The following is a 27,527-nucleotide window of genomic DNA, read 5'->3' on the forward strand; positions in this document are numbered from 1 at the left end:
TTTCAAGAATATTTAATTGTTTAAAGATATTTGCAAATGATATACCCAATAAGGGATTAACATCCAAAATATGTAAAGAACTCGTACAACTCAAGACCAAAGCAACAAGTAATCCAATGAAAAAAATGTGCAGAAAACCTGAACAGATCTTATTTCGAAGAAGACATACAGATGGCCAATAGACACATGAAAAGATGCTCAACATTACTATTCATCAGGGAAATGCGTATCAAAACCACAATGAGATAACATTTCACATCAATCAGAACGGCTAGTAACAGAAAGACTAGAAATGACAAGTAGTAGCGAGAATGTGGAAAAAGGGGAACCCTTGTACATTCTTGGTGGGAATGCAGCCTCACTGGAAAATAGTATAGAGGGTCCTCAAAAAACTAAAAATGGAAGTACTTGTGATAAATGATTATAATTATGATCCAGTAATTGAACTTCTGGGTATTACCCAAAGAAGAAAAAACAGTAATTCAAAACAAAGTATGCACCTCTATGTTTATTGCAGCATTATTTATTTACATGAGCCAAAATACAGAGGCAATGCAATGAAAGTATCTGTTGATAGATAAATGGGTAAAGAAAATGTGGCATATATACACGATGGAATATTATTAGCCATAAAAAAGAATAATTCCTTGCCATTCACAACAGTTTGGATAGACCTAGAGGGTATTATGCTAAATAAAGTAAGTCAGAGAAAGACAAATATATGGTTTAACTTATATGTGGAATCTAAAAGACAAATGAACAAATACCAACAACAACAAAAAGAGAAACAGACTCATTAATATAGAGAACTAAACTAGTGATCACCAGAGAAGAAGGCGGTGAGGAGATGGGTCAAATAAGAGAAGACTCAGGGGTACAAACCTCAGTCACAAAATAAGTCATGGGATGAAAAGTACAGCATAGGGATATAGTCAATAATATTGTAATAACTATATAGTGACAAATGGTAACTAGACTTATCCTATACTTTTCATGGTGAACTTTTTATAATATAAATAATTATCAAATCACTATTTGTATACCTGAAACTAGTATTATGTCAACTATGTCAGTTAAATTTTTAAAAATGAATATTTAGTTGTCTTTTCATTCTTCATTAGGGCACAACCCTCTTTCATGGGAGAAATTGAACAAAAAGTCGTAGGAAAGGAAGGGAATCTTTTAGGAAGCAATCCATGGCATACTGGACATTATGGTAGCATCACACTTGCATCCAATAAAGTCCTACAGCATTCGAGCAATATTCCAAGGACTTTTTAAGTTTAAAAAAGACACATTTGATGCCAGTTATAGGAAAGAATTTTAAGAGGAGGTACTTAGCCTTCTATAAAAAGTGAAACTGCTATTCCCTATTTCTTCATTAGGATAGAATATACAGTAAATCACAATTATATCACAATTAAACATTAGCAAATTATTTCCATTTCAGATAGTTAACTTGTCTTGGGAAATTAAAATTTAAATAAATTTTAAATAAAGTTTTCTAAAGTAAGAAACTGGATTCTATAAAATTTTAAGGAAAAGAGCCAAGATTAATTCTTAATCTGTGAGATATTTTGTAACATTACAATATTCCTTATCTTAAAATAATTTGATTTATTTAAGTTGTTTTCATCACCAACTACAATCTACATACCTGTGTGGCTACGGATATGAACTCTCAGTGTACCACTGCTGGCAAATTTCTGGCCACAGTAAGGGCAGATTTTCTCCTTTTCTCCTGTATGTGTCTAAATGGAAAGGAATAAAAAGGGTTCAGGATAAATATAAAGATTTAGGTAAAGATGATTAAGTGCCTCTGACAATGGTAAATCCTTTTTTTCCAGGATTATGTTTCATTAAAATGATTTAATATCACAATGAGATTTTAAACAATTTATCATGAGTATTCCCACTGGTTCAAAAAAAAAAAAAAAAGCCCCAAACCTTAGAATCATTAATTAGTGCTAATTTGAAAATAATTCTACAGTTTACTTTTTAAGCCTTTATGGAGCCCCCAAGTAAAAATGATTAAGTTATATAAAACCAGTATATGCTGGCAAAACCACATAATCAAAATGGGGTTACAGCTGCCCTTGACTGCTGCCAAGAAACACTTCCTTAGAAGCATTTTCCACATTCTTTGTGTGTATTTAACTCTTGAGAACAGAATTAATCTCAATAAAGTAATCTGTTATTTGCATTATGCCTGCCTGGCTGGATTGATTTTACTGCAAAGCAAAAAGAAATATATATTTGATTTGATTTTTAAAATTAGCTGGTGTTAATTGAGTAGTCAATTTGAAAGAACATCTTTGCCCTCAACATACCTCTAATGTCAGCATAAAGCAACCACACAAGGATAGGTGAATCTGTATCATCAAAAGTGAATTTTGACAGAATGTTAGTTCAAAGAAAAGAGTGACCTTTCCCAAAAGAGGAGGCAGATGGAGCTTTTAAAACTTATCTCACAATCTCATGAGGAGACCAATTATTCTACCACCGTCAAAATAGGTCATTCCAATAAATGAGGGGTCAGAGCTACTTTTCAAGTCCCATTGTTTTTCAAACGTAGGAGAAGGTAAAAAGGGAGAAAAAGGAAATTACTTCAGATATCTGCACATTCTCCATGAGACTATTTTTAATATTATTTATTTTATTTTATTTTATTTTATTTTATTTTATTTTATTTTATTTATTCATGAGAGACACACACAGAGAGAGAAAGAGAGAGGCAGAGACACAGGCAGAGGGAGAAGGGGAGCCCGATATTGGACTCAATCTCAGGTCTCCAGGATCACACCCTAGGCAGAAGGCAGGTGCTAAACCACTGAGCCACCCAGGAATCCCCTATTTTTAATATTTTTTTCAACGATGACCTACACATCAATAAAAGTACATAGTGGATCATATGGGTTACCACCACAAAACAGTTACCAGGGCCTGTGTTTGCATAGTTTTTGGGCAAATTACTGGCACCGCCATGGGCTAATGTATAAAAAAGAGGAAAGGCTTCTTTTTTTTTTCAATAATGTGTTCCCAGAAGGAACACACAGGCTGGCATAGAGCCAAAGGGGTAGGACAGTTACCTCATCACCTGACAATCTCAGAAAGCAATCAATTTGGCAAAATATTCTCCATATTAAATTAATTGCTAACTTTGATATAATTAGGTTCACAGCCTTACTGGTACTGAATTTGAAATTTTTCATATTTGAATTATAATTTGTATTTGAATATACACTATTATATTTGTCATTTTTAAAAGAATTATAAACCAAATGCCTTAGTCAACATCAGTGTCCTTTTAAATATTTTTCCATTGAAAATTATTCACATTATATTCAAGTTGAAGAAATATAATCTAACCAATTGCCACACTAGCCAATGACACTGGCTACAACAGACATCTCCTTGATTCTGCATTTGGCAAGCACTTAACTTTCCATTTTCACTACAAGTTCTTATTTAAAACAGTTATACATTCTTTACAGTAAGAGCCGTTACTCCCCTGTTCCCCATTATGGCTCATTTTAAAGGAAATGGTATAACATTTTAACATATAGCAGACCTATACTCTTCTCATTCCCTGACAGAAGCAGCAAAATACAACAGTTTTTTCTTGATTAGTGTAAGATTGTTTAGAAATTGCATATATCTATTATTACAACATTGGATATTCCAAACAAGCAACTACCTATTTATTTACAGTATCTTTATAAAACCCACAGAATTTCTTTTGCTGTTACATAAGTATTTCATTGCTCACTTACATGACCTAAGTTCCTGGTCAGGAATATAAGTTCCAAACTAAACAACATTAAGTCGACATTAATGAAAAGAATTAAGATGCTCTTTAGTTTAATTCAAAAATGCAGCTTATTATTAGGTATGGGAATTTGGTTCAATGGTTTTAAAAGACATTAAAGGTACAATAGCAAAATATCTTAAATATAGATAAGAAAGCATGGAAACAGATTACTACAACAATAATGCTGGATAAATGTATGAACAAAAATGATCAATGCTCTCCAAAATGTCCTCTATGACAATCTGTGATTGTGGACAAATGACTAACAATCTCCTTTGAAAATGTATTATTTTTTCCCACAATTAAAATGTGACACAAATTTATTAAATTCATGCAGAAAAGTAGTTCAAGCAAAGAGATCTGAAAGACTATCTTCCCAGGAAATTTGAAAAAAGAAGACAATTATCATTAAAGACATGAGAATAGAAAGTTCCTCAAATCGAATTAAAAAAAAAAAAAGTTCCTCAAATCAGTCCTTTGGCCCAGCTATCACTACAGGTAGGTACCAAAATAAAAGTCACATTGTAGCAGGAGTCACTTCTTCTTAATCACTCAGCAGTATACACTAAGTAGCAGAATCTATTACACTTCACAGTCATTTCTAAAGCCCACATTAAAACCTTTAATGGTGTTTGTTACACTATGAATTTTGCTATTTTTGAAAACACACAAAATGTACTTACAATGCAAATAAAGATAACCTCCTGATTTGCCTAAAGTAATGAGCATAATGCAAAAAGATTATCTCCCAAACAACATAAGGAAGAACATCATTTTATTTGAGTGAAGCAGATACTTATCAAGTCCCTCTTCTATACTAGGAACTTCCCTGAGTCCTAGAGTTCCAGGATGAAGGACCATTCCAATCCTAGAAAAGAGGTCAGTCTAATAACTTGTCAATGAATATCTGAATTAGCTCTGAAAAATAAAATTAAGGCACTACTCATTTTTAAAATAAAACTCCACATGAATCCAAAAGTGTACAAAAATTGACAAGCTCCTACTCATTGACTACTTTATACAACCCATCTATCATCATAGCTCAGGGCTATGCAAAATCCCACACCTAAATCTAGGTTCACTTTCATCCCAATTATATAGCTCTTCTGAAAAACTAGAAAGAACAACACTTTCTGAAGAGCTCATATAAATCATGCATCCCTTATTCGTCATTTTGAGTAAATATGTTGATTAATTAATATAAAATTGATTATCACAGGATAATGCACAGTCTCATGCCCATACTGCTGAGGGATATAATCCATTCAAACTCACAGAAGGCTTCTACTTACTTTCTTATGACTTCTAAGCACTGAAGGTGTAACAAATGCCTTATTACACAGCTCACATCTGTATTTCTTGTGTCTTTCATGGACCACCTGGACATGAACATTTAAGGTATCTTTTCTTTTGAAGGTAGCATCACAGTGATGGCACTTGAAAGTCCTCTCACCTTATAAATGAAAAAGTCAAACAAGAGAAAGATCAGATGCAATAGCAGGGTGATGTTAACTCCCTCTCATGGGTACCAGATATAGTGGCTTTCCTCCAAAACATTAGCTTTATTACTAACAATTTATCATAACCAGAAAAGGTAATTTTTCACATCTTTTGATTCCATATTTGCTAATTCATTCTGTGACCAGTGGGAGGTGCTTTAACTTTCTTATGTTCTCAGCCTCTTTAACTGGAAAATGTGGAGACTCAATTAGCTAATTTCCTAAAGGAAACATGAACTTTCTTTAAAAGTATATATTTCTAAGGCAGGATGTCAGGTCTGAAGTAAGTAGATTCTTGTGGTGACAAAAGGCTTCTGTCAGGCAGAGTAAATGGCCTTTGGGGTGGATCCTAAACTCTCCTCATACCCACCACAACTCTTATGGCCTTTAAGGGACAGGGACAGGCAGACAGGGTCATAAGAAGCAAAATGGGGAGGGAAGCCCCTGAGGGCACATAGAAATGGGTGAGCCCCCTTTAGGCCAAGAGGGCTACAACATCCCTTCCTTCCTCAGCACTATCTCGGGAAGTTGGACTAGGGACTCCTTAACATGGTCCTTGGTCTGCTAATTTCTTTTATTCACTGGGGAAGGGTTTAACTTCCAGGCTCTCACACAGGTTGGGGGGCTGCCTCTCAGAGACACAGCTGGATTGGGGCAACTATCCTTTTCTACCCCTACGCCCCTGGATAACTGTGAGGGTTTTCACCTTGTTCTCATTCTATAGCCTAGGACTGTAGAGAAAGCAACTCCACAAACTATGTTTAGGGGGTGTCTAGTATGGCATTTTTTTAAAAACTCTTATATAATGCTATCCTTACAGGTCTTCTTAAAGTCTAACCTTCAGTCATCTATTTTTTTTAATTTTTTTATTTTTTTTCAGTCATCTATTTTAAATACATTTTAAGTGATAAATATGTACAATTAGAAGACAGTTTTATCTCTCAGGAAGTTATAAAATGCATGTAGCACATGATTATATAAGACAGACTAGTATTTGAATATATTTTCCTTTTTTAAAGAACAATGATATTAGCATAGATTCACATATTATATTCACTAAGACAAATATAACTTTCTACATTGAAATAAGAGACTACCTCACTTTCAACCAAACTCTTCCAATTTCCCTGCATTATAACTAGCATAGATTTAGAAACATGAAGATCCTATTATTTCTTCATACCAAATTTAAGGAAGGAAGGACAAAAGAAGGAAAAAGGAAAAAAAGACAAATTACCCTTCAAAAACAGAATTATGAATCTTTAACTTAAAATTTTTGAAAGCTCTGTTGAAATCTGATGCTTGTAACAAAGTCACATCCAAACCATGCACAAACTGTGTAGATTCTGAGTGCTATGTTTATATGTTGCCTTTGTGCACTTTTGTTGTTAGTTGCTATTTGCTATAACCTACTTTATATATCTTTTTAGATGTATTTAAATACTTTATTTGTATAATATGTATAATAAGTGAGAGTAAAAGAGAATATCAACAATATATGACTATAAATAATACCAAAACAACTCAGGGACAAAAAGAAATTAAAAAACAAAAACAAGGAGTGCCTGGGCGGCACGGTCGGTTAAATGTCAGACTCTTGGTCTTGGTTCAGGTCATGATCTCAGGGTCTTGGGATCAAGCCCCTGATTAGGCCTCTGCACTCAGTGAGGGTTCTGTTTAGGATTCCCTTCCACTCCATCTCCCTCTCCCCCACCCCTTCAAAATAAATAAATCTTTAAAATTAATTAGAAAACAAAAACAAAACAAAAAAGCAATCCTTCAAGATTTCTCCTACCAAAGCATTTCCATTAAACTATCACATGAATCAAAGTATTGATTCCTATACAAAGACCTCATTAAGCTATACCAAGGGAGTCCTTACCTTCTTTCAAATTTTAATTCCAGATTTCTTTGTTTTAAGCTTATCAGAATTTTTTAACTTTGATGAGATTTTATCTGATGTTATCAGATTTCTTTGCCTTAAAGAAATAAACATAGGATTAAAGATAGGATTTTTCCTATCTTAAAACCAAGAAGCTAGCTAGTAACCTGCTTTTTGGTGTTCAGTGTGTTAGAAAATAGCAATATTTTCCAAAATAATTATGACAAGTTATTCTTCATATTTTGAGCCAGAGTGCTGATATAAATTTCTAAAATAGCCTGCATGTTTTGAAGCTAAACATGTTTTAATTTTTATATTGTGTAAGGTAACATCTAATATTTTGTCTTATTCTGCCCACTTCTGTTTTTTCCCATCTTTTTAGCTCACTAGCCTTATCTGATATTTAACTTTACCTTCAATAGCCAACTTACTCAATTACAAAGCTGATTTTCCAGCCAACTGTCTTGGTGCAGCTTCATAAAGCCTTTGATTAATGTGCTGATCAACATTATATTATATACAGAATGGAGAGGCACAGTCTACACTGCTGCTTCATCCTATGTCTCAAGTTTACGAGAACTAATCAGCAGAAAACAAAAGTAGTAGATTCCTTATAATAAAATTTTCTTGCTGTTATTGAAAATAAAATTTCATCTATCCAAAGAAAACTTCTGGAGCATTAGGCCCAATTTGGCCACAGGAATCTTAATAGTATGAATGAGGCTCATTGTCCCAATCCCTATTCTAAAATCCATTCATCTCCTAATGATTGTTTTTCTTAATCAAATGATAGCAAAATGAGATGGAAGTTCCTGCTGTTACATGACAAATTTTATTTCTCAAATGCATATCTGTCTTTAATAAGGAAATAGAAAGTGGTGTTGAAAATTCTCCAGAGCTTTAAGGTAAAATGTAGGATGGCAAGACCCTAACAATATCTCCTTTGTAGGAAAAGATGCATTTTGTCATGATCATTACACTCAGTACTTTTTGAAAATTTAATATTTTTGTTATTTTGAATTTTAGAACTTCTACTGTACCAGAGAAAATTTCTTCCAAGATACTATCTTATCTATACAGTTGTCACAACTGATTAATTGTTTTGCATTCCTCAGATATATTAAAAATTTAATCAGCAGTAGTAACCTTGTTTCCAAAGATATTCTACTGATTAAACATCTCAAAAGCAGTAAATACAGATATTACCAACATTATGCCATTTTTCTTTAATTTTAGATACAGTAATGTAGCAAATGTCCGGTTACTTCAATATCCGAACACAGAACCCATTTTAAAACTCAGCTTAGCAATAGCATGTTCTCTGAAATAAAGTGATGGAAAGTATCCTGCTATGATGTGGGTATAAGGTGTATTCTAAATATAGCTCCGAATGTAACTGCCTCACAAATTTGCATGGTGAGTATGTGTACAACTCAATCCAAAAATAAAAGAAATGCTCTTGCCAAAAAAAGTAAGAAGTCAAAGGCAGTGTATAGTATTAGGAAAAGCACCTATCGGAACCTGGATGTTACCTCCAGAGCTAGAACCCTGTGTATGTCACCGTATTTATGTGAGTCTCAATTTTCTCTATTCCCCTCAATTAACAGGTTAAATTAGATGTGCACTCTGATCTTTTCAACTTTAAAAGTCTGTGAGCTAATAAAATCATGCCAGACATCTGCATATTTTAAAGGGTCAGAGATGTTTCCTTAATCATTTTATTTAAAAGGGAACAAAAATGTCTATTTCAGAACAAATTTCAAAGATACCTTACTGAACATAAGACAAGATTTTATATACAAACTTTAAACAGTGGAAAGAACTAATATAAAATAAAATGTCTGATAAAATGAGTTATCTTAATATATGAAAATAAAGCAACAGTAAAGGAAGAAAAGGCGAAAGGCAGAATTACCAGCCCTTTTATATGCAAAAGCAGATCACATAACTACATATGGGTCCACTTCTATAATGTCTACATTCTCAAAAGTTATAAGAATGAAGTTTGAGATCATTCAGTTTCTCCTCAACTGCTTGTATTGTGACTTACTGTTATGTATGAGCAGGTGTCTCTGCAAAGAAAATGGGGTTCGGAACAAAGCTTTACATTCCTCACATTGGAATGGTCTCTCTTCAGAATGGGTCTGCAGATGAAAGAAACTGTGAGTCAGGAGAGTCTGGAATCCTCTAGTCATGACAACAAATGAAGCCTGTATTCATGATATGAAAGAGGAAAGGGAAGGTAGACAATATCTTTTTTCTTCTGGTGACATTCTTCCACCATAAAACTGTAAATACAAATATACCATGTTCACAGGAGAAAAATCACTGTATTTTTAAATTCTCACATTAATTATAAATTTGATAAATAATAAAGGAGGGGAACCTGGGTAGCTAAGTCAATTGAGCGTCTGCCTTTGTTTCAGGGTGTGATCCCAGGGTCCTGGGATTGAGCCCTACATTGGGCTCCCTGCTCAGGGAGGAGCCTGCTTCTCTCCCCTCTCTTTATCTCTCTCCTACCTTCCCCCACCTCCACCCTCGCACATGCTCTCTTGCTCTCACTCTATTTCAAATAAATAAAGAAAATATTCAAAAAAATAAAGGAAATTGTTTCTATAATGCTAATCTGAATACACACAGACTTCTCGAGATTTACTTTGCAGAATAAAATGATATATAATTTCTCTGAAGACTGAACTTTCTTGCTAATACAACATTTTCAACATAATGAAAGGAAACTGTAAAAAGGAGAGTTTCCATCTTTTCCCCTTAACTCCATTGAATAATTTCCAATGATTTTTAGTCCTAGATATCATTTTCCCCCTAAATTAAACTAAAATATTTACTCATAATTAAACCAGGTAACATTCATTAAACATTTATTTTGTATCACTGCTACACTCAACACTACATGAATTGTTTCACTTAATTCCACCAGTAACTTGATGAACAAAATACTATTACTGTCCTCATTTTACAGACGAGAAAATTAAGTAAGGCTCAAAGACTTTCAGCAACTTGCCAGAGATCAAAAAGCATTGATGCAGCAAGCACCTTTAAACACTTAATAAACAAAAACTCACTGATAAGCAATAAACATCAGAAAACCACCTGCTAGATCTAAGGCTTAGAAACAAAAACAAAACAAAAACCCAACAAAATCACTATGCTTATTCACTTCACTTGTTTTTCATTACACATCAGTATTAACCTGTTTGGCACAAGTCAGTGTATAAAATCCTATTCTACAATGCATGGCAAGATAACAATGCTCATAAATGCCAAAATACCAAAATTGAACTATATTCTCTAATTATAATAAAAAAAATCATATAATTCATGTTTTTATGATACATTTGCTATAAAAATAAATAAATAAAGCTCTTTATTCACAGCATTCAGATTTATTTATTCTTTTTAAAGATTTTTTTTACTATTTATTCATGAGAGACACAGAAAGAGGCAGAGACATAGGCAGAGGGAGTAGTAGGCACCATGCAGGAGCCTGATGCAGGACTCAATCCCAGAACTCTACGATCATGTCCTGAGCTGAAGGCAGAGGCTCAACTGCTGAGCCACCCAGGCGTCCCAAACACCCAGATTCTTTATTGTTCTCCTAGTTAATGCTAATGATATTATGCAAAACTGAATTCTGGACTTCAATTTTCAACCCACATTACAAAAAGCATACTTCTTTCCTTCCGGAATTTTTGTAGTGTGTACTATACTGCAATGGGGCAAGGAGTTCCTATTTAACAATATTAATCAAATTAACTGTTAGAGGCCCTGTAAACCAAATTCTGGGAAGTGACTTAGGCATGTATATTCAGCAAACTTTACATGATTTAAAATATCCTGCTGGATAACATGGTCCTAATGTGCCTTTACAAACTCATAACCTACACTCATTTTCTATCAATACACTCAGTTATACCTCATATTGGCTTACTCAACCTTGTACTTTTCATATGGTTTTTGAGTCTTCATTTTTTAGACACAGCATGGAATTACCTCTGTCACATGTGTTCATATATTGAAATGCCACTCTTCCATGAGCTGTCTCAAAACTGTCTCTTTGATTTCCTGGCTTCTTTATTACAATTTCACCAGTTTCCCTTTACATATGACTTACCACATTTTTCAAGTTCCAAAAAATATTATCAATAACATGACTACTTACTCTAGAAACTTTCCAAAAATACAACAAAAGGGTAAAAAAAAAAGCCCATATTCTGACCAACCAAAGGAAAATACTGTCAACAATTTTGTATATAAAATCTATTAATTACTTTCTACAGCATACAGATTTAAACATTTTCTTAGTTTAATGTACATTATAATATTCAAGATATAAGTATTACCTATTAACATAATATTGGTGAAAAAGGAATTATGGCTGTTTTCAGTTATAAAAAATATAGAGAAAGGATACGGGGAACAAATATTTAAAATCTGGGATAAACTACATTTATTCAAATGCATTTAATCACATAAACGAACATGGCAGCTGTGAGTAAAATAGAACAAAGAAAAAGTTGCTTTCATTACATAAAATATATGGACATTTAGTATGGGAAATTTGGCATTTCAAATTGGTAGGAGAGCAATGCACTGTATAGTAAATGGTTTTGAGGCAACTGTATAGACACTTAGAAAAAAATAATCTGGATATATTATCATTTCTTTCTTTCGATAAATCCCATTTCAACTCAGCTTTTTTTCAAATAAAACCCTAAATATACTAGAAGAAAATATGAGAGAATTTCTAAATACTTTGCAGGGCAGGGAAAGACTTTCTAACAGTTTCCTGGCAGAAACTCATATTTAGATGAGAGAAAGCATTAAACTTAAAACTGCAAGGCAAGATGTTTGGTGACAAAGAAAATATATGCAACATAAAATAAGAATTTTAAACTGTTAATATAAAGAGTCACAGCATATTAATAAGAAAAGATATGAACACTCCAGAGAAAAGTGCTTTCCTCCAAATAGCACTCTTGAAATTTCACTCATTACTTATCTTGTGCCCAGTCCATGCTATGCACTTCATGCCCCTATGTGCCACGTGCCAGTCCTATTTTACACACTGAGGATATAGCAGTAAAAACAAGACTAAGTCCCTGCTATCATGGAGCTCTTACATTGGTGAGGAGAGAAAGATATTAACAAATGATAAAATATGAAATGCATGGTATGGAGAGACATAGAGAAGGGAAAGGGATAGCAAAGTTTCAAAGAACAGGGCAGCAATTTTAAACACTAGTCAAAGAAATTCTAGTCCAGAAGATGACTTGAGAGAAGAATTGATGGAAGTGAGGGAGTAAGGACATATCTCCCTCTGAGTGATCTGGACAGGAAACACCATGGAGGTTAGGGTGGTTGGAGAGAGTGGAAGAGGCATGGAAGTGAGGAGATAAGGTCAAAAGGAAAAAGAATGGGAAGGAGAAGAATATAATGCAGGGCCTGGTTGACCATTGCAGGAATGTTGTCTTTGACTAAGAGAAAAAATGTCAAATGAGTTGTGAGCAGTTGAGTGGTATGATTCACTTGCCACTTAATAGTATACTAAGGTAGCTGTGCTGAGAACAGGACAGAGGGGGACAAGGGAAAGTAGATAAACCAGAGAAGCCATAGCAATAAACCAAACAAGAGATAAATAAGGCCGATATCAGAGCAGTAGCCACCAACGTGAGAGAAGTAGTATATTTCTGGATATATGATGATGTAGAGAGGCTTGAATTTGAAGCACGAGACACAGAAAAGCCTGCCTTCAAGATTATGATGGGAGAATGGTAGGATGGATCAGCCACTAACTAATACGAGAAAAGAGCAAGCAAGAAATGTTTGATGGAAGGTAAGGTGTTCAGTTTTGAGTGGGTTCAAATGACTATTAAAAGAGGTCTAGTAGACAGTGGAATATTTCAAGTCTGCATTATAGTGTGTAACATTTGGGGATGTCAGATTATATAGCGTTAGTATTTAAAGCCGTGAATACAATGAGAGAATGAATATTAAAGAAAAATACTCTCTGTGGTATATCAGATTGGCAAAGGTGAGGAAAAGGGATATCATTCATTGTTGACAAAAGGGTAAGAATGAGCAACCTCGTATCTTGTAACCAGGAATGTACTTTTTCTGAGTGACAGTGTGGCTCTAGTGACAAAAATGACAAATGCATATACTCTTTGGCTAACCAACTCCCTTTACAGACATATATCTGACAAATTTTTTACATAAGCAAAAACTTTTCAAAAAAAAAAATCTCCTGGGATCCCTGGGTGGCTCAGTGGTTTAGCGCCTGCCTTCAGCCCAGGGTGTGATCCTGGAGCCCTGGAATCAAGTCCCACATCAGGCTCCCTGCATGGAGTCTGCTTCTCCCTCTGCCTGTGTCTCTGCCTCTCTCTCTCTCTTTGTGTCTCTCATGAATAAATAAATAAAATGTTTTTAAAAAATCTCCTAAATGCCCATCAACAGATATAAACCAGGTTAATTAAATCTGAGTAGCTATTGTATATTTATTTTGATATGGAAAAACCCCTATTACATATTTAGAGTGTCAAAAGCACAATGCAAAACATATATAGAATACTATATGCTGCATATATACACACTTATAGAAGAGGGTGTAGGAAGATGTCCTACGAAACACGGAAGGTTTTTCATAGTAAAATGGAGAGTGGTATTTGACAGACCTTTCATTTTCTTCTTTATACCTTTCTTTGATATTTTAATTTTCTACAAAGAGTAGATGATATTATTACAAAAAGAAAAAAACTCTTTTGTTTTTAGAGCATCCATATTGGAACAAAGGATTGCATTAGTCTTCCAAAAATATGATATTCCACCCTGGTCAATTCATTCTCTTTTTCCAAATCTAGGACAATGCAGCCTGTGGTTATGATATAGTAGCTTGATGATGAAATAACGTGGGGCAGCATTAACACCTATGTTAATCAAATCAACACCACAATGATCAGATATGGCCTTAAGTCAAGAGCTATTTTAAGTAGTAAGCTGTTAGTGGATAGCCAGATGAATAAATATTTTTGTCAAAAAGATTCCAATACCACCAACTGAGTTGTGATGGCATGACTTGTCAAAGTCTCAGCATAATGTACTTTACAAGTATTGGATAAAATTAAGCTTCTTACAAGGTGCTTATGCTTCAATTTTTAATCTATAAAGGGTGCCAAACTTTTCACTGACTTTTTTTTAAGATTTATTTATTTATTCATGAGAGATACAGAGAGAGGGAGAGACACAGGCACAGGGGGGAAGCAGGCTTCCTGCAGGGAGCCCGATGCGGAACTCGATCCCAGGAACCTGGGATCATGCCCTAAGCCGAAGGTAGACGCTCAACCGCTGAGCCACCCAGGCGTTCCTTCACTGATTTATTAATTGTTTTATCCTTCATCTTCAACATTCTCCTACTTAAATGCCAAGTCACTGATGACACAGGTATAACAGATGAACTCGTCCATGAACTATACATATATCATTTTATGCATTGTATCATATATCTTCTTATGCACCAAGTCTGATTGCTGTTGCAGATGTAGAAAATACGTAAGAAATGTGTTGCACTATTTATAACACCTAATAAAATGTCTCAAGAATGCTTCAGGTTTTCAACATAATTTTTATACAATATTCACCAAATTAGCACATTTACAGCTACACAAGCCAAACACTAATTTCATAAGAACAGAATAAAATTTTCATCAGACCCATTCACAATTAAAAATTATAACCCTATCACCAATATATATTGCTTTGTAGTAACAGTATTACTGGAAATGATATTTCTTCTTTGGGTCATGCACGAAGCAAGAAAACTCTTAAAATTCAGAGGAAATAACTAGAGATAAAAATTTGGAGAAAATATTCCTGAGATACATAGGTCAGAACTACTCTTTTTTTTTTTAAGAGTCCTGTTATTGAAATCCAAAGTCTACATATCATAAGCATATTACTATCCCACTGGGTCACATAATAAACCTAAGGCCGCACAAAATTTGTGTCATCTGGCTGTTTACAAGGTCTGTGGATTAAATTTTTACTGTCAGCTTTATAACTGGCTTCCTTAAAGGGCTTCCTCCTCACAAAAATGAATGGAAACTAGAAAGCTATCAAAGAAATCAGCTCAGCACAGGAAAAGGTAGCTCATTTCACACAGATAAATTAAGATTATAAAATTGAGGTTATGCTGTTACAGAAGTATAGTCTTTCATAGCCAAGCACAACCACTGCTTGAAAGCCACAATTCCATTAGTACAAAGCCCTAACTCAACAGAGCCAACTACTGAAGCCTCAAGTTTATACCCTGATTAAGGCAAAAGAATTTGCTAAAAGAAGGAATAATCATAGACTTGCAGAATTCTTTGGAGGGCAGCAATTTAGACTCCCACTAAGGGAGTCTTCCCTTCTACAACACTGCTAAAACATGCTATCTCATATTTCTAACCAAGGATGCTTCTAATCAATACTGTTTCAAACATATGACACTTCAGGCTAGCCGATTTGACCATTAATTTAAAAGTTCTGCCTCTACAATGGCCACCATTTATTACAGCAAGCCTAGAGTTACACAGAACAAGTTCATTCTGTCTACCACAACGAAGCTCTTTGAATATATGGAAACAGCAACCATGTTCTTTCACAAACTGTCGAGGTAACAGACACCTGTAGCTTCCCTCATGAAGATATGGCTTTCAGACACATCACAAGAATTGTAAAGCAGAATTTCCTAAATAAAAGTAGGCATCCTAATTTTTATAACTCATATGGAATAATTCACAGCTATTATACCAGCTTCTCTAGTGGATGACTTGTTTGGTATGCCAGATGGCTAAATAAATTGGTAATTCTGCATTGAATTTTATGCACCATCCAAAAATAAACAAGTGCAGATACCTAAAATACAAACAGACAAATAAACAATAATAAATTGTTGGATTTTATACATTCTAATCCTATATAAAATTACACATCTAAAAATTAATACTAGTTGTTGAATTAGAAATTGTCTTCTTAAAATATAAATCCCTAGAAATTAACAAATGGATAATGATAATAATAATAATAAGATAAAAACTAACATATAATAAGATAATAACAAGATTCAAATATTTGTCTAGACAAGATGGATAGATAGTTGGATGGACAGAGAATAAAATGTGTGTGTGTGCGTGTGTGTGTGTGTGTGCTATGTATATTTAAGCCACCGACCAATCATCTAAGTGTCAAGATCACCAGAGAACATATTCTCAATGAAACCCTCATAAAGACTAATCTAATTTTCAACTAATACAGATGTAAACTAAATCAAAAGATCAGAGTTTAGAGTTAGTTTCTAATTTTAAATATAAAACATCTAAGATGGATATTAGGTTCAAAGCCTATTTTCTACTGAAAATACTGCACTTCAGCATATTTTAATTATAACATACAGTTCTCATTTGTGCACTTTTAGTTTTCATTGACTCAGGTTTGTGGCATTTGCTGGTATAATACAAATTGTTGTTCATTTGTTTTATTTTCAGATTCCACATATAAGTGAAATCATATGGTATTTGTCTTTCTCTGTCTGACTTATTTCACTCAGAATAATGCCCTCCAGGACTTGTCACAAATGGCAAGATCTCATTCTCTTTTATGGCTGAGTAATATTCTATTGTGTATATAACACATCTTCTTTATTCATTTATCTATCGACACTTCCATGGACACTTGGATTGCTTCCAAATATTGGCTAGTGTAAATCACAGGGAACATATGTCTTTTTGAATTGATGCTTTTGTACTCTTTGGGTAAATACTCAGTAGTGAAATTACTGGATCATATGGTATTTTTTCAGTTTTAATTTTTTGAGAAACCTCTATACTGTTTTCCATAGTGATTGCACCACTTTACATTCCCACTAACAGTGCATAGGGCTCCCTTTTCTCCACATCCTCACCAACACTTGTTATTTATCCTTCTGATGCTCGCCATTCTGACAGGTATGAAGTGGTATTTCATTGTGGTTTTGACTTGTAAAAGTTGTTGTATGAGAAGAGTATTTTTCAAAAATATATCATTTCCCATTTAATTTAACTTAGCTTCCAAATTTATATTACCAACTCACTAAAATTGTTGATATCATTAAAAAAATTCATTGCCCTATGTGTTGAGAGTTGATACAGGTATACTTCTTGCCTTCATAAAAAATTTCCTCTATATACTATAATCTATAAGTCACATAGTTTTATGCTTTATCTTCTCTTGCTGTAACAAGCCATCATCACATCTTTTGGCTATTGCTAATCTAAGTTTTGTTGTTGCTTTTGTTTTTAATTCCTCCTTCACTTAATCTTCTAATAGGTCCTGTGGGCTAGGAAATGAGTCAATTGAACTTGGTAAAATTTCAGGTAGGGTAAAAGTGGAAGTGATAAAGGATCTCCATGTTATGGCTAAATAATATATTTTAATACATGAAAAACATGAAATTTAGCAGTAGTGGAGAATTAATTTATAATTATAGAGGAAGATGAGTTATGTTATTGTTTCCTGTTCTTTCTACCAAAAGGGGGAAAGAATAAAACATTTCTGATCCATTTCCTCTCCCTCTGCCCCTCCCCCAGCACATGTTTGTGCTCTGTCTCTAAAATAAATACATAAATCCTAAAAAAATAAATAATAAAAATAAATCAGGACCTCATTCCATACCCAAAAAAATTCTTCAAGGATTAAAATGCGATTTAAAAAGAAAATAATACAACTTTTAAAGATGAATGCTTCCATAGTATTGGAATAAGAAAGTTTTCTAAATAAAACACAAAACTCAAAAGCTGCATATACTCAGAAGCCATACAACTCATAATCCATGTCATACTTCAAAACATAAAAATGTAAATCCTTTATTCAAAAGATACAAGTTGATAAATGGGGACAAATATTAAAAACAAAAATAGCAAAGGATTAACATTCATAATACATATAGCGCTCCTAGAAACCAATGAGAAAACAGTCAAATAATCCAATAGAAAAGTGGATAAAGAGTACCTACAAGCATTTTTCAAAAGTAATGTAAATGGAACATAAATTTGTAAAAAGAACACAATTTCACTAACAATTGCTTAAACGCAATATCACTTTTCAATTCTCAGACTGAAGAAAAAAAAGACTAACAAAATCAAATGTTGATGGTACAGATAAAGGGGGACTTTAGTCCCTGCTAAATGAAAGCAGAGCTTTTTCAGAAGGCAGTCAGGCAGGAGATATCCAAACTTAAAGAAAACCTACTATTTTATTAAAGAAAACTAGTTTTCATTAATTGCTAATAATAACTATTACATAAATTTCATAAGATCTATTTGCACTAATACTCGACATGGTTATCAAGTTTTATGTAAAAGGATGTTTACTGAATTACTCCTCAAAATAGTAATAGTCATACAAAAATTAGTAGCTTTACATGAACCTACCTGAAAAACCCTCCAAATCATAATGTTAAGGCAAAGAAGTGGTTCCAGAATGACATCTATGTCCTAAAACCATTTACATTTAAATATACTTATCTCTCAGAAGAAAAGCTAAACTCTTGTGCTTTTTTCCATATTCTATCCAGAAGAATGTCCTTTTATACAAAACATCAGAGTGACATGTGGAAGTTACTGAAGATCTGACTGGGGCAATGAAGGAGATGGCTAGTATGCATGGCACTTGAAAAATTCTCATCTAATCTAACACTTTGGAATCTCTTTCCAATAGTCACTCTTCCCAGTTTCTAGCCTCATCTTTCCAATTCTGCCACCCAAACACAAACAATTCCCACCTTCTCGTTTCTAATTTTCCATATTCTGACCCATTATAAACAGTGAGAAAGTATGTCAACGGCATTATGCTGAGAATAAAAATTATATTTTACTCAGTGTACAAAATATCCAATTATTAGGATCATCAGTGTTTGAATATAGTCTTAGATGTGGCCATAATTAATAATTTGTACAAATAATGTGTATAGTTAGTTAATACATTTAAGAAAGTCCCAAAAAGTGTCCACTGGGGAGGGGACTGGAATTGTGGAGGACTAGGGAAGGTGGGTGCTGCCAGGGTTTACAATCTAAATTGTATAACTGAAGACCCATGCATTCCTATGTGATTTTAAGATGTATTTTCTTAATAAATTCTTAAGATATCTACTACAAAAAAAAAAAAAGCAAAAAAAAAATCAACTTAAAAAAAGTCACCTTTCTCTCCTTGATTATTTCTGGCATTGTGGTTTTAAGAGTGTTATGGATGTATATTTGACCAGGCAGGTCAAGTGAAAGGAGTTCAAAACCCTGGACTGGGTTGGGCTGGGCTGGTAGAAAGCAGAGCAGAGAGCAAAGCAGATATCCACTGAAGAGTGAGCTCCGGAGGTAAGCATTAGTCTGAGGCTTTAAGGCAGAGAGACAAGACTTAGAGGCCAGAGGTTTTAGAAGGCAAAGGCCCACAGGAGCAGGGGCGAAGAAGTTCTGAAGGGCATTGAGCAATGATATGGTTCTGGCAAACACTAGGATGTACAGTCTTCAGTTGATGACTCCTAAGTTAATATTTGGGGGTGGGGAGAATGGAGGGAGTAGAATCAAGCTAGGAGGGAGGTTTCTCTATTGAAGTCAAAGAATAAAGGGGGATCACTGATTTGGCAGTAAGTGAACACCAAGTCAAGTATTTATTTCAGAATTGTAACAGTTCAAATTAAAGGTTTAAAGAGTAGTACTTAGGTATCTCAAACTGGGTAAACTCAATTAGTGTACAATGAATACAATCAAGATTTCCCAGTGTATCACTAGACCACCAAGATCCTCATAAAATCAAAAGAGAGGAAGAGTGTACAGAAAAACACTGCAAATGTGACAAAATGTACTGCAAGTATACATATTTTTAAAATCACTTTTCATGTTTTGATAACTACTTAACTAAGAACATTAAATCTTAGTTATTTGTGATCATCTTTTCATGGATTTTATTTATTCAGAAAACATGTGCCACATTCAAAGCACAATGTGGTCAATAAGTGCTATGAATTTTAAGTATAGCGTCTATCTTCAAAGCTTATAGTTTAATATGGAAAATAGAGTGCTTATGTAGACAGTGCTATCTCATCATGCACCTTAGAAAAAATAGTTTAAATAGGATAAGCAATTGCCATCAGCTAAATAAGCTTCAAACAAATATCCATCTCTTTTTTCCCTCTGTCAGGTTCAATTCCTGCATGCCACTCTTAGTGTGAGCACCTCATCATTGTGAATGTGCTTCTAGAACACAAAAATAGATAATTTTGTACAACAAAGCACCTTAAATGAATGAGTCACTACTTCATGTACAGCATGCCTAAAGAAGAGAAATCTGGTACAAAGTTAAAGGAAAAAGTAACCATGAAAGAATTATTCTTTCAGTCTACAACATGGCACCTTCTTTGGAAGATTTTTAAAGTTTTTTACTATATAAAATTTATACTATATATTATATGGTGTTAGAATCTAATCCGCAATTCCTTAGGGAGAGAGTTATCCTTTGCTTTAAAGGAGGTTTAATAACATTTTACATGGGCAAAGTCTGATCTGCAATGTGTGTCAAACAGACCATGACCAAAAAGTAGTTTCTGTATTGAAACTCAACACACATACAACACAAACACATGTATTATTTTATTAGATTGCCCTCACCTTTATATTTTCTATTGTATTTTTTAATAGCTATTCATGACAAATTGATTTCAAGACACAAAGTGGTCTCGGCCCAGAGTTTGGAAATCACTGGATGAGATGTTAGTATAGGAGGCCCAATGGAATTATTATAGGAAAAGGTATGAGCAGAGTTCCTTATAGGCCTCTAAAATTCACCTCTGAAGGAATATGTAAATGGTCAGAAAGAAGTCTTTTATTTGAATAGACATACCTCTGTCCCCAGAAGTTTGTTTATGACTTCATCAGGACAAAACTTCTTCATATTCATCTCCATCATCAAGCCTATAGTGCCAGCTTCATGATCCAGGATGACTGAGTCCATCTAGATATCCTGCCTATAGCAGGAGGAGGGAAGCACTATAAACCTTATCTCAAGTTTGCTTTGCAATAAATTTGATAAGGAACAAAATGGAAGGTGAAGACTAACTGACTAGTTTCTGGCACCTGTAGTTCTGAAGTGTCTGTCCAGTTGTGATTTACAGATCTAGTTTGATCTAGATAAACAGAAACTATTTTAGCTAGGTCCAAAAATTTAAACTAGTATACAGGTCAAATATTTGTCAGAAAGGATTAGGGAGAGGAAATTTTGACCTATTCAGCCTACATAATTGGCAAAATGATGAAACAAGTAATTAAGTTTTAGAAACAAAATCACCCTTTCTAAATTTGATATTGCCATAATCAGATTGAAAGATAATATAGGCTTTTCAGGCAAATCCAAATGCTCAGAGCAGAACTGACCTTAAAATGAATAAAGTTAAGTATATTAAAAATACAAAAGTTACATAACCACAAAAATCAAAACAGTAATTAATTCATTTAAAATAACAACCTTTGGTATTACTATATATATGATGGAAATCAGTTGAACTCAAATGCTTTTGGTTTTTTTTTTTTTTTTTCTGATTTCCTTGCATATCCTTATTTTTCAATTTCCCAACTGGCCATCAATGAATAATGATGGAAGAAAAAGTTTATTTGCTTTTTTTTCACATTAACTCTTGGAGACTATTTCAGACTCTTTCACTTACCCATACCAAATACATTCTAGGATCATAATAGTGAGAAGAACATTTGTCTATAGCAGACAGATTAAATGTGCTTTCCACTTTGGAAATTACAGGCATCATTATCTCTATCCTTCCCAAGACATCATTATTACTTTCATATGATTTATGGCTGAATGTATGAGAGATGGTGCAAAGATCCTGTGCCAAATTCCCATATGGCATATAACATAAGCCAAACTGAAAAACTCGTAAATGTGGGTAGATCAGTTTCATCAAAGAATGGAGCAAGAGAGTTCCAGAGACTGAGCAGGAAACTAGCCAGATAATTTTTTACAGTCATGCAATTCCAAAGCAGCAGTAATGAATGTGGTCCTGCCCCCGATCATTTAATGCTTGAGTTAAACCTAAGGGCAGTCAGCAAGAAATTAGGCAGAGACGATTTGGGACACTATCAATCAACCCTTTTTATTCTCTGGTAAATCTAACTTTTTTTTTTCTTTTAGGCTAACGCTGAAATAATGTCATAACTTTTTAAATGATTTAAAAGAGAAAGAATGATGCTTTAAAGTCTCAATAAATATTGAAATAACTATAATTACAATGAAATAATATGAGAAAAATAAGTAACAAGTTATTGTAAAACATATTATATACAGGTTACCTAACAGCATGCTAAAATATATTAACCCAAATCAATAAGTAAGCAGTGCCACAGCCAGCCAGGCAAGTGCTCCAATGCCCTAAGCCTCCACTGCATTCCTACCACAGCCAGTAAGCACATGAAGCCCACAAATGGAACACCTCTTGAATGTCTGGGGTAGGGGTGTAATCTCAATATCAGGGGGATTACACTTCTGAGCCCATGAATTATAGCAATACAGGCCTACATCAAGAAGCAAGAAAAATCCCAAATAAGCAAACTAATCTTCCACCTAAAGGACCCAGAAAAAGAACAATCAAAGCCAATAGAAGGAAGAAAATTATTGAGATTGGAGGAGAAATAAATAAATAGAGAGTAAACAAACAAACAAATAGAACAGAGCAATGAAACAAGGAGCTGGTTCTTTGAAAAAATTAACAAAATTGAAAAAAAAATAACAAAATTGATGAACTTTTGTTCAGACTCATAAACAAAATAAAAGAGGAAAAGCAAATAAAATCAGAGGTAAAAGTATGAAAACAAAATAGTGATTATAAAGCTGCTCACTGAAGTCAGAAGGACGGATGAACACTACAATAACAAGATAGAAAATATAAGAAAGTACTAAAGAGAAGTCAGAACTGAAGAATATAATAGCTGAACTGAAAAACATACTAGAAGAGCTCAATATCAGACTGGATGAAGCAGAGGAACAGATCAGCAAGCTAGAAGACAAAAGTAACAGAACTCACCATGACAGAGCAGAAAAAAGAAAAAGGAATTTAAAAAAGTGAAGACAGCTTAAGCGGCATATGGAACATCATCAAGCAGAAAAAACATCCACATTATTGGGGCCTTAGAAGGAGAAGAAAAAGAAAGTGACACAAAACTTTTTGAAGGAATAATGACTAGTAATTTTGCTTATCTGGCAAAGGAAACAATCATGTAGGTCTACAAAGCCCAGTGAGATATCCAAAACAACACACATTCTAATTAAAATGTCAATAGTTATAGAGAGAACCTTAAAAACAGAAAAATAATATGTTATATACAAAGGAAACCTTATAAAGCTATCAGCAGAAACTTTGTAGACCAGAAGACAGTGGCATGAAGTATTCAAAGTTTGAAAGGAAAAAAACTTCCAATCAAAAATACTCTACCTGGCAAGGTTATCATTCAGAATAGAGGAAGAGAGAAAGCGTTTTATAGATAAGCAAAAGCAAAGGAGTTCATCGCCACTAAACTTGACCTAAAAGAAATGTTAAAGGGACTTCTTTAAGCTGAAAAGGACATTAATTAAGAACAAGAAAACATATAAAAGTAAAAATCTCACTGAAAAAAGTAAATATATAGTAAAAATAGATTAATCATTTATAAAGCTAGTATGAAGGTCAAAAGACAAAAGTAATAAAATTAACTACATAATTACTTAAGGGATACATAAAAATGTGAAATGTGACATCAAGAACATAAAATATAAGGGAGGGGAGTAAAATGTAGAGTTCTGGGATATGTCCAAATTTAATTAGCTATTAACTTAATAGTTTATCATATACCTAGGATGATATATGTGAACTTCACAGTAATCACAAAGAAAATATCATAGCAAATATACAAAGAGAGGAGGAGAAAGGAACCTAAACATAACACTAAAGAAAGTTATCAAACCAGAAGGTAAGAAAGAGAAGTAACAGAAGAAATCTGTGAAAACAGCCAGAAAACGAGTACAAAATGACTATAAGTCCTTACCTATCAATAATTACTTTGCATGGAAATGGACTAAATTCTATAATTATAGGATATACAGTGGCTGAATGGATAAAACAGACAAGACTCAGGTGAATGTTGTCTATAAGAAACTCACTTCAGAAATATGGACACAGGCATACTAAAATGAAGTAACAGAAAATACATGTATCCCATGCAAATGGAAAATGAAAAGAAAGCTGGTATAGCTATACTGATATCAAACAAAATAGACTTCAAACAAAGACTATAACAAAAGACAAAAAAGGCATTACATAAGGACAAGGGAATCAATCCTTTAAGAAGGTATAAAATTAATAAATAGGAGCCCAAAACAGAAGCACCAAAATATACAAATATTAATAGACCTTTTAAAGGCAAAACTTCATAGCAATACTAGATCAGTAGTGTATTTTAACACCCCACTTACACCAATGAATAAATCATCCAGACAGAAAGTCTACAAGGAAATATGGGTTTCCACAACACATTACATATAGAAGTACTTAATAGATGCAGAACATTTCATCCAAAAGCAGATAAATACACATTCTTCTCAGGTGCACACAGAATATTCTCCAGTATAGATCACATGTTAAGCCACAAAGCAAATCTCAAAAAACTCAGAAAGATTGAAATAATATCAAACATAAAGATCAACCACTAGAAAAAGAAAAAAAAAAAAAGGAAGAACAAATGAAACCTAAAGTTAGTAGGAGAAAGGAAATAATAAAGATCAAAGCAGAAATCAGTGAAATAAGAGACCAAGGAAGTTCTTATAAACAAAATCAGAAGGAGGATAAGTTAAAACTGATACCACAGAAATATAAATCATCATACAACTACAAAAAATTACATGCCAAGAAATTAGATAATCTAGAAGAAATAGATAAATTCCCCAAAATAATCTTTCAATCATGAATCATGAATAAAAACATCTGAATAGGTCAATTACAGTAAGAAGATTGAATCAGTAATCCAAACTTCCCAACAAACAAAAGTCCAGGACAAGAAGGTATCAATGGTGAATTCTACCAAACATTTCAGTAAGATTTAATACCTATCATTCTCAAACTCTTCCAAAAAATTGAAGAGGAGGGAATGCTTCCAAATCCATCTACACAGACAATATTTCCTTGACACCCAAACTAGACAAGGACACCATTAAAAAAAAAAAAAAAAAAAAGGAAGAGGCGGAGGAGGAGGCAGAGGGGGAGGAGGAGGAGGAGGACAGAAAAAAAATTAGAAGCCAATATACAGAAAAAAATAGATGCAGAAATCCTCAAGAAAATATTAGCAAACTGAATTCAACAATAAAGAAGATCATATACATGATCAAGTGGATTTATTCCAGAGATTCAGGATGGTCACCCAATCAATCAATATTATAACCACATTAACAAAATGAAAGATAAAAATCATATGCTCAGGATGCCTGGGTGGCTCAGTGGTTGAGCATCTGCCTTTGGCTCAAGGTGTGATCACGGGATCCGGGATCGAGTCCTGCATTGGGCTCCCTCCAGGAAGCCTGCTTCTCCCTCTGCCTGTCTCTCTGCCTCTCTCTCTCTATGTCTATCATGAATAAATAGATTTTTAAAAAATCTTTAAAATCACTTAAAAAATCATACACTCATCTCAAAGAGATGAAGAAAAAGCATTTGACAAAACTCAACATCCACTTATGATAAAAATTCTCAACAAAGTGGATATAGAGGGAATGTAGCTCAACATAATAATGCCCATATATAACAAGTCCACAGCTAATATCAAACTCAATAATGAAAAGCTGAAAGTTTTCCTTTATAATCAAGAACAAGACAAGGATGTTTACTCTCTCTGCTTTTATTCAACATAATACTGGAAGTCTTAGCCAAAGCAATTTAGTAAGAGAACTAAACGGCTTCCAGATTGAAAGGAAGAAGTAAATCTGTCACTATTTGCAGATGACGTGATGCTATATACAGAAAACTCTAAAGACTTCACTAATAAAGCTGTGAACAAAAATGAATTCAATAAAGTTTCAAAATACAAAATTAACACACAAAAATCCATTGCATTTCCACACACTAATAAGAAACTACCAGAAAGAGAAATCAAGAAAACAATCTCATTTACAATTCCATCAAAAAGAATGAAATACCTAGAAGTAAATTTAACCAAAGAGATGAAAGACTTGTACTCTGAAAACTGTAACACATTGATGAAAAAAGCTGAGGACACAAATAAACAGAAAGATATGCCATGCTCATGGATTGGAAGAATTAATATTGTTAAAATGTCCATACTACCCACGGTAATTTACATAGGTTCAATGCAATCCCTACCAAAATTCCAATGGCATTTTTCACAGAAGTAGAAACAATAATTCTAAAATTTGTAGAGCACTATAGAAGACCTCAAATAGCCAAAGCAATCTGGATAAAGAAGAGCAAAGTCAGAGGTTATCACATTCCCAAATTTCAAACTATTCTACAAAGCTATGTAATCATAACAGTATGATTTTTTTTTGTTTTTTATAACAGTATGATATTAACAAAAAAATAGACACAGAGATCAATGGAACAGAATAGACAGCCCAAAAATAAACCCATGCAGTTAATCTATAAGAGACGAGGCAAGAATATAGAATGGGGAAAGAATAGTCTCTTCAATGAATAATGTGGGAAAACTGGACAGTCATATGAAAAGGATGGAATTGGGCCACTATCTTACCCAGTACTCAAAAATTATTTTAAAATGGATTAAAGACTTGAATGTAAGACCTGAAACCATAAAACTCCTAAAAGAAAACATAAGCAGTAAGCTCCTTGACATAGGTTTTAGCAATGTTTTTTGGATCTGACTCCAAAGATAAGGAGTCAGAAATAAGCAAAGCAAAATAAACAAAGAGGACTACATCAAACTAAGACATATCTGCACAGCGAAGGAAACCATCAACAAAATGAACAGACAACCTATTGAATGGGGGAAGATCTTTGCAAACCGTATGTCTGATAAAAAGTTAATATCCAAAATATGTAATGAACATATACAATTCAATAACAAAAAAAATCTCATTAAAAATGGGCAAAGGATCTGAACAGATTAGACATTTTTCCGAAGATGACATACAGATGGCCAAGAGGAAAAGATGTTCAACATCACTAATCATCAGGGAAATGCAAATCAAAGCCACAATGAACTATCACCTCACATCTATCAGAATGGCTATCATCAGAATGACAAGA

At 33.7% G+C, this 27,527-nt stretch overlaps 1 protein-coding gene across 5 annotated transcripts in view; it reads right to left on the reverse strand.

The window, feature by feature from the left end:
* PRDM5 (PR/SET domain 5) overlaps positions 1-27,527 on the reverse strand; it is a 201,097-nt gene that overhangs the window by 63,371 nt on the left and 110,199 nt on the right. For all 5 annotated transcript variants that reach the window (XM_055317113.1, XM_055317114.1, XM_055317110.1 and 2 more), the window contains 3 exons: positions 9,243-9,336; positions 5,104-5,264; positions 1,658-1,751 (listed from right to left, as the gene is read on the reverse strand). In XM_055317113.1, the coding sequence (XP_055173088.1) occupies positions 1,658-1,751; positions 5,104-5,264; positions 9,243-9,336 (349 nt within the window). The remainder of the gene's footprint in view (positions 1-1,657; positions 1,752-5,103; positions 5,265-9,242; positions 9,337-27,527) is intronic.

The sequence above is a fragment of the Nyctereutes procyonoides genome, unplaced genomic scaffold, assembly GCF_905146905.1.
Source record: "Nyctereutes procyonoides isolate TBG_1078 unplaced genomic scaffold, NYPRO_anot_genome, whole genome shotgun sequence".
NCBI lineage: Eukaryota > Metazoa > Chordata > Mammalia > Carnivora > Canidae > Nyctereutes > Nyctereutes procyonoides.